Here is an 8640-nt window from a genome sequence, read left to right as displayed (position 1 = left end):
CCTCCTCACCCCTCCTCGCCCCTCCTCACCCCCCCTCACCCCTGCCTGCTCTCTTTTCAGCCCCTCCCGAGGAGCCCCAGCTCTCCTGCTTCCGGAAGAGCCCCCTCAGCAACGTGGACTGTGAGTGGAGCCCGGGGAGCGCCCCCTCCCCAACGACCAAGGCCGTGTTGTTGGTGAGGAAGTTGTAAGTATCTTGGGGGGCTGTGTCCCTGCCCACCCATGCTTACCGAGGCCCAAGAGTGGGGCTCAAAGGGGCCAAGTGGGACCGGCCAGCCAGTGATCTCCAAGTTTGATCAGAAAATAATTCCTTTGAGAAGAGGCGAGGAGGAGGGACTGGGAGGGGAGGACGAGACTTAAATGTGAGTGCTCCCCACGCCGGACACGCAGGGCCGTCTGTCAAAGCGGGTGTTATTTTTGTCCTTTGTTGGCATTTGAAGTGTCGAAACCTGTAGAAAATTATGACAGGGTTGTCTGAGCCGAGCCGGTGACAGTTGAGAGGAAGCAACATCTCAGTGGACGGAGAAAACGCTCTGGAGAATGGCGATTTTGCAGCTTATTTTATACCTTAAAAATCAAAGGAGGAGACTGAGCGGGTCACACGGAACCCTCTGGTGGTGGACTAAGGGGGCGGGATAAAGAGCAGCGCGGAGGGACACACAGGCCAGGGGACGTTCACACAGAGAGAGGGTCCGGGGACCGGAGGACAGTGAGGGGCTCTGTGCTCAGGTGGGAGGTTGTGCCCTGAGGGGTCGGGAGGAGGAGACGACTCCGACCTTTCCAAGGTCTGTTATCTTAGATGCAAAAAGACGGTGGGCAGACATTTTCGGTAATGGCTGACCTTCCTCAAGGAGGCCACAGGCCTGGGACAGGACCACCCGCCAAGACCCGCTGTTAGTTAGGGCTTTTTATGTTCAGGCCGCCCGTGTGGTGACTCTCGGTCTCCGAGTCTGTAGGGCCCGCCGGGCCGGCCTCCCCGAGCTCGACGGGCCCGTCCATGGTCACCTCGCGAGTGGCTCTGCTGGGGGTCAAACGCTACCTGGGGACCCGAGGTGGCTTTAGGCCCAGATGCAGAGAAGGCGTGAGCTGCGGGAAAGGGTCACAGCCCTGCGGTTTGCTCCGCCTCCACCCCAGAGCCCAAAGCCTCGCAGTCCAGATGTTTCTAGTTGCGTCCGAGCTGTCGATCATCAGAGCATCAACGGCTCTGAGGTCAGCAGGGTGGCGCGCTGTCCCGGAGGGATCTGCCCAGGCGAGCCGATTCATTTGACACTGAGTGCTGAGAGCAGGGGTGACAGAGAACAAGGCATTTCAGCCCAGCCCTCACCTGCCAGAGCCTCGGGCCGTCATCCTGCGGGGCGCGGTCTCCGCCCTGACCTGCGAGGAGGGTGGGGGTGAGCCAGCGCGAGAACCGTGGGGGCCCTAGGCCCACTCAGGCCCTACTCTGCCGGGACTGCTGGGGGCGGACCGGGGCCCCAGGAAGGGACTTTGTGTGTCCGCCGTCCTCATGCTGGTGTGTGCACAGTCACGGCCTGGCTGGTGCTGGGAAGGCTGGGCGGGCTTCCCGGAAGAGGCGTGTCTGGTCTGGGGTTCAAATCTGCAGCTGCCGTGCGTGGCCTCACATGCCCGCGCCTGTCAGAGGGTGAAGTCTCAGGCTTCCTGGCCAGGTGGGGCGGCGTCTGACATACCTCGAGTATCTGTAGTCACCCAGACTCCCCTCTGGGTGCCCCGTATCCTGGGGACCCCTCTGGCACTCCGAGCTTCTGGAATGGCATTTCTGCGGGCTGGCCAGTGGTCCGAGGCGGGCCCAGAGGCTCGGTGGGCCTCCTGAGTCCTTTGTGCAGCCCCCAGGCCCTAAGCTCAGTGTTCTGAGCAAACAGAGGCTGGAGAGGATGATCTGCCCCAGGTCACAGGAGCTGCGAAGTGGGGAGCGGAGATTCGAACCCGGGGTCGGCCCCCGCTCCACCCCGCCCCGGCGAGGGCGGAAACCGAGCCGGCCCCCTCGCTCTGTGTCCCGCAGCCAGCACAGCCCCGTGGGAGACTTCCAGGAGCCGTGCCTGTATGCTCAGGAGTCCCAGAAGTTCTCCTGCCAGCTGGCGGTTCCGGAGGGGGACAACTCTTTCTACATAGTGTCGCTGTGCGTCGCCAACCACGCTGGCAGCGCGTCCAGCAGACCCCAGACGTTCGAGGGTTACGAAATCCGTGAGCAAGCTCCCGTCCCGCCGCTTCCCGGGTCACCCGGCTTCTCCTTGACCGTGGGCAGGGGCGGGGGTGCTGGGCGAGGGCTTGGGCAAGCTGGGGCTTTACCTGCGGAGGTGTGACTGTGGCAGGGAGGCACGTGCCGGGGGAGGGCTGCGTCGCGTCCTCCTGTCGGGGCTGTGCATGGCTAGTGGGGTCTTCCCTCTGCCACCCTCGCTGCCACACGGGACCCACGTGCCCTTCCCCCAGTGCAACCTGACCCACCTGTCAACATCACGGTCACCCCGGTGGACAGAAACCCCCGCTGGCTCAGTGTCACCTGGCAAGACGCCCCCTCCTGGAACTCGCATTTCTACAGGCTGCAGTTCGAGCTCCGGTACCGGGCCGAGAAGTCCAAGGTCTTCACGACTCTGCTGGTGAGTCCGTCTTCTGCTGCTGCCCAGCGCGGAGCCCCCGACACCCGGCCGTGGACGGAACCGGGGCTGGCCCGGCCCACACGCCCCGCGTGGCCCGGGTCGTCTCTGAGCCTTTCTGGACTTCTGTGGCTTCGTTTTTAAAATGGGGACCGTTAATGCCAGGCCAGTCTCCCCTTCACAGGCCTGTTTGTGAGGGCGAGGGTGACCGGGAAGAGTGGGACCAGGCCATGTTGGCGTGTGGCCCGCTGGGAGCTGCCATGCGTGGGGTGGGACAGAGGGCACTCCCGTGTTGCTGTGCGCTGCCGGGGTGGTGTCAGCCGTCGGCACATCTGTGCCCCGCTGAGTCTCCCCCCGACCTGAGCGCGAGACAGCTGAGGGGCAGGGGCCGCCTGAGCAGAGCCGCCCACGGTCACTGTGCCTCCGCCCGCAGGTCAAGGAGCCCCGGCATCGCTGCACCATCCATGACGCCTGGAGTGGCATGAGGCACGTGGTGCAGCTGCGGGCCCAGGAGGAGTTTGGGCACGGCCTGTGGAGCGAGTGGAGCCAGGCGGTCCTGGGCACCCCCTGGACAGGTATCGTGGGGGTGCAGAGGGGTGCTTCAGCTCTGTTACCGGATCGGTTATCTGTTGCTAGGGAACAAGTCACCTCAAGACGAGGGTAAAACAGCAACCATTTATCCGCTCGAGATTTCGGAAACAGGTCAGCCAGGCAGCTCTCGAGTCACTAAGACAGCTGCACGGGCTCGCGTGGTCCGAGGCGGCCTCGCCGGCGTGTCTGACGGCTGTGCCGGCAGGTGGCCGTGGCCCTCGGTTCTCCCCGCCGCCTGTCTCTGTCCAGGAGGGGGAATCATTTCCCGACTTGATGGCAAGAGCTGCCAAGGATTTGCAGCTATGCTTAACTTAGCACAGTTACCAATGCCTTTTGTTTTTAAAAAGTGTAATAGGTAATCATAGTCGCCTCTGGGGAGTTATTGAAACGAGTGTTCGTTATAGAACATGAAAATTACAGAAAATCTGAAGAACAGTTATTACCAGTCTTTCCACCACCCGGGGAGACAGTTTGAGCGTACTCTCTGCTTTCAAGGTCCCTGTGTGAGTGTGTGTGTGTGTGTGAGTGTGTGTGTGCGCGTGTTTTACGTATATGTTTACGTACGTACGACATAAAGTATGGTGAGCGTTCCCATCTGATTAAACGTTTTTTTTGAAATGTATTGTTTAGGGACTGCGTGAGGAACTTTTTTTTTTAATCCCATGGGAACTTTTTAATTTTTAACGTTTTAATCGAATTCCTACCCACCCCGCTGCTCGCCCCGCCCCCTCCCACAGCCTCAATGTTTGTTTCTGCTGTCGGTGTCGGCCCAGGCTCCGAACAACACCCTAATACAGCTGAGGTTTTCTTCTCTGAGAAAACAGTTTGACTCCTTCCACGAAGGGTGAGAATTCAGCAGACTCAGTGCAGGGATTTCTCTAGAACCACAACCCGTGTGTGACGGGAGAGCAGAGCGAATCCATTCTTGGGGATCCCACTGGCTGGAGGAGATGTCAAGGGCTCGCATTTGCCAGGCCTTTGGGGTGCCGTGGGGCCAGGGCTGGGGGCCCTCCAGGCAGGCGTGTTGGGTGTGTCTGGCCTGGATCCCCACAGCCACGTGGTGTCATTTCAAACCCTCCAGCCCACACCAGGGAGTTCACTTTACAACAGCCGCCCAAACTGCCCCGCCCCTCCGGTGCGTGAGCGCCATGTCCTCCACGCCCCTGTCACAGGCATCGCTCCTCAGCCTGCGGCCACGCCCCGCGCTCTCTGGGGAGAGTTCGGCTGCCGGGCTTGTGCAGAGGGCCTTCTCCTACCTGCTCGCCGCTCCGTCTCTCCTGGTCCCTCTTCACCTGTTCCTCTAGCTGGCCTGAGCCCGGCCCCTTCCCCACGCCCGGCCCCTTCCCCACGTCCCACCTCCGCCTCCATCGCCACCTCCATCGCCACCTCCCACATCCTCGCTGCCCGCCCACATCCCCTCTGCACAGCTCAGAGGTCCCTAGTCAGCGGGGTTGCACAGGTCTGTAAGATGTCAAAAAGGTTTTGGGGGACCAAGTAAGGTCACCAACCGTTAATTTTGCTGAGTAAGGACATAAAATTAAACAATGAAGTAATAAACAGCTGCTGCCGCTTACTCTCGCCATTGTTTCATAAAAGACAGGATGCGACCAGGGCAGAAGCTCAGAATGAAGGCCACCTGGAGGCTTGACACCAGGTGGTGTTTCTCCTTTGGCCTCTGGCCCGTAGGTTCGTCATCCCAGGTGGTGTCGGGGCTCAGCCGGAGGTGGCTGACGTCTCCTCAGGAGGCCGTCAGCGGCTCGGGGAGGTTTTTCGGTGTTTGGAGGTTTTTTCTCTCTCGAGTGAAGGAGCAGTGATTAACTCTCTGGTTAGCGGCTTCCAGGCCGGGAGGGAGGTGTGACGTCGTGTGCGGGCGTGAGCACCCGCGGGCCCCCCGGCCCCCGACCCCTTCCTGTGGGCGTCTGGCTTTGTGGTTGTCCCTCCGTCCCTGTTCCCTCGTCTCTGCCACCCCCCAGCCGCCTTCGTCTTTCTCTGCCCTCTGTACCCCGACCTCTGCGTCTCGCCCGCTGGCCCACATCTGAACTGGTCGTAATATATAATTCAAAACTGTTTTTCTTAGAGAAATATGTTCTATGTTCTCTGTTCTTCCCTCCGCCCGTTTTATTGAGCTATAACTGACAGGTAACATCGTAGCAGTTTTGGGTATAGGACGTGATGATTTGATACTTGTATACAACGTGAAATGATCTCAACGGCGGAGTTTAGTTAACATCCATTACTGCACATGTGACGTATTTTTTTCTCGTGATGAGACGTTTTCAGATCTCTCTCAGCAACTCTCCAGTACACAATGTGGTGTTTTTAACTATAGCCAGCATCCTGTGTATGGCATCTCAGAAGTTACGATGTTGTCTGTTCTTAATTTTGAGAGTTGCTCAGTTTTTAAACAAATACGGTGTAGCGGGCCAGTGCCGGGTCCTTCGAGTATGTGATCTCAGGAGATCCGTGTGGGAAGAAGCCACCTTCCTTGCTTAGAATGAAGAAACAAGGTCTAGGAGAGAGTAAGTGTCTTGACCAAGGTCACACATCTGGTACGAAGGCCTCTGCTGTATTTTATATCGAATTTCTCTATTTTAGAACCCAAATCCATTCTCAGATTAATGGAAATAAATTTTTTTTTTGTTTTTTTTAGAAGCTCATGTGTAGGGGGGAAAGAAAAACCATAATTCACATGTGGTCTTCTATACATCTCATTTATCGGAGTGTGGTCATTCATTCGCTTTGTTATAAATATGAAAGCACGTCTTCTAATCTTGGAAATGTTAACGCAGGGAAAATACACAGCGGGGACCGCTTTTTGGGTTTCCAGTAGTTTCATTTTCCAAGTGATTTTCCGTAATCGGAATCTTACCAGCTCTAGAGCTTTTCGGTGAGATGCTGGGCAAGACGTGTTCAGAGCTGAGTTTACAAAGGTGAGTAAGATACGGCCCTGGGTTGGAGAAATATTCACTCTAGAGAGGATTTTTAAAATAAAGGAGAGAAAAAGATTCATTCTCGGAGCCAGAAAGCTTCACCGTTTATGTGAGTCTTACGAAGCCTCAGGCACGTTACCTCCCCTCCCCGGGCCTCCGTTTCCCCATCTGTAGAGTGGAGATAAAAACGGTTCATGTCTCGTGCGTATTAGACGCGTTGGCTCAGGTTAAGTGGTGGAAACGGTGCCTGGCACGGAGCAAGTGCTCACTAAGCTGTTACTGTGGCGGCCGCTGTTTCGCTGCGGCCACGGCCACTGCCGCCCGTGGCGCATCGGAGGCTCCTCCCCCCGCCCCCAGCGTGCTAGCTGCGGTGGAGCCTTAGGAAATAGAAAATACGTGAGGAGAATCGGAAAATCCTTTTGCCTTAAACAGGAAAAGAATGTGCCTCCCGTTGGTTGCTCACGCCCCACGGCCTTTCCGAGCGTCTTTGGGAAACTGGGGGAATAGTGTCTGCACCGTGCGACGCCGCGTGGGTGACGTGAGAGGGTGACACAGGCAGACGCACTGGGAACTGGGGCGCAGGAAGCCTCCAAAGGTCGATGCTAGAAACGGCAATCTTTGTGAAGATGTTACTAGCACTGTTAATCGAAGCTATTTTCATCGAGCCCCAGTTTCTTTGCCTAGAGAATGGAAATGACTATTATTCATATCGATGCAAAAGGTGCTCTACCTTCCATCTCGGGGGACGAAGTGGTCTGAATTGGGGGACCCCATGGTCATCTCGGGGGATTTTTAAAAAGCCTTGCGGTGTAAGGCAATCTAATTCTGCATTCGAAAGCCTGTGTTCGTTCTGGTGGCATTCGGGGTTGTTTGAGGTGACCCAACGTAAAATTCCCAGTTTACGCCCAGAAAGCTGAGCCCCAAAGGTTAAACGTCCTTCCCTGGACTGCATGCCATGCTGGGGGTCAGAGTCGAGGGCAGACACTCTACAGGTCTCCCTTTCTTCCCGAAACATCTCTCTGGGTCTAAGGGGGGGCCTTTTAAAAACCCTGCTGTCTGGGTCTCCCCTGTCCCCCCCAGTTGTGAACGAGGCCACAGGTCAAGGATGGGGCCAAAAAGCCAGAGAGGACACGGAGCACAGCCAGGCTGGGGGACCGCTGGACGAAACGGCCGCTGTGGTCGGCCATGTTTTAGCTTCCATTCCAGTGTCCCTCACCCCTGTCCGTCCGTCTGTCCCCTGCTATAGGCTCTGCCGGGAGGAACACAAAGGGGTGAGAGACGGGGTTCCTCTCGTTTGTTCTCAGTTGACGTGGGGCTGACTTGCGTGATCTTGGATGAGTTTCTCTCCCTGCTCGGGCCCCCGTCTCCTCTCTGCTCGGTGGGGACAGGGAGTGAACATGCTCTTCCGTCCCCCCCAGCGCTGCTAGTGCGTAGCTTTGCCCGCTCTGGGGATGGCCTGCTTCTGCAGAAAAGCCTCTCCGAGGGGAAGAGGGGTCATCTCTCCTCCGCCCCTTGCTGCTTATTCTGCTTCTGGCTCGGGGAGGCTCGACATCTCTGGGGTATTTTTAACTTCTCGATGGAAAAAATGATGAACATCCAGAGCATTCCACCCACTGCCCATCACGGTTCGGCTCCCGGCCCTCTGCGCCCACGTGCGCGGCTATGCCTGGCCTCCCGTCAACACTCACACTTTGATACTCGGGCTCCTGCTGCCTTGGGGGTTCCCGCGAAAACACGTTTCCCATGGATGGGGGTGGGGGCCCCTTGTGAGGGTGCCCGGTCCACGCCCCTTCTCCGTCAAGGTGTCCCAAACCCACCCAGATGGATGAGAACTCGTTTATGGTAAACATCTTTCATTGCAAAAAGGTGCCAAGGAGGACATTAAAATTAAAAAGAGAATTTTATTATTTAAAACTTTTAAATTTATTCTGTCCAGTTTTATTGAGAAGCCATTGACCCGCGCCCCTCTGTGTGTTTAAGGCATCTGGGGCGACGGTTTGATTTACACGTATTGTGAAATGGTTACGATAGAGTCCGCTCGCGTACATCTTCTCATACAGATACAATTAAAAGGAAAGAGAGAAAAACGGAAAAAAAGTTTCCCCTGGTGATGAGAGCTCTCAGGATTTACTCTCTTAACAACTTTCCTGTCTTGGGTCGGTGCCCACAGTGTTAGCGACATTGTCGTCATTAAAACGTTAATAGTTTTTACACGCTGTGATGTGCATCCTTCCAACTTTTTTCTTTTCGCGTGTGAATGTGCAGCGTGGTATATCACGTGATGTACAATGGATAACGATCGATATGTTTCTTTAGAACTTTGGATCGAACCGTATGGACTTTATCTTGCACTTTGCAGCACGTACTCAACGTTTCCCTAAAACGCTTTTAGAGGCATTTGCGATACACGTCTGTGTCGTGGTTCGCGCAGCTAGTTCCTTGCGGCTGGGTATTTGTTATTTCCAGCATGACACTCTTTTAAATGACATTGCGACGGACTTTGCTCCGCTTCT

General features: G+C 56.4%; 1 protein-coding gene across 1 annotated transcript in view; it reads left to right on the top strand.

The window, feature by feature from the left end:
* IL6R (interleukin 6 receptor) overlaps positions 1-8640 on the top strand; it is a 56246-nt gene that overhangs the window by 37662 nt on the left and 9944 nt on the right. The window contains exons 3-7 of the mRNA XM_025040848.1: positions 61-184; positions 2015-2196; positions 2443-2609; positions 3040-3186; positions 3366-3379. Coding sequence (XP_024896616.1) covers positions 61-184; positions 2015-2196; positions 2443-2609; positions 3040-3186; positions 3366-3379 — 634 coding nt within the window. The remainder of the gene's footprint in view (positions 1-60; positions 185-2014; positions 2197-2442; positions 2610-3039; positions 3187-3365; positions 3380-8640) is intronic.

The sequence above is a fragment of the Pteropus alecto genome, unplaced genomic scaffold, assembly GCF_000325575.1.
Source record: "Pteropus alecto unplaced genomic scaffold, ASM32557v1 scaffold49, whole genome shotgun sequence".
NCBI classification, from domain to species: domain Eukaryota; kingdom Metazoa; phylum Chordata; class Mammalia; order Chiroptera; family Pteropodidae; genus Pteropus; species Pteropus alecto.
Note: the sequence above shows the minus strand (reverse complement) of the source record. Positions and strands in the feature narration are given on the sequence as shown.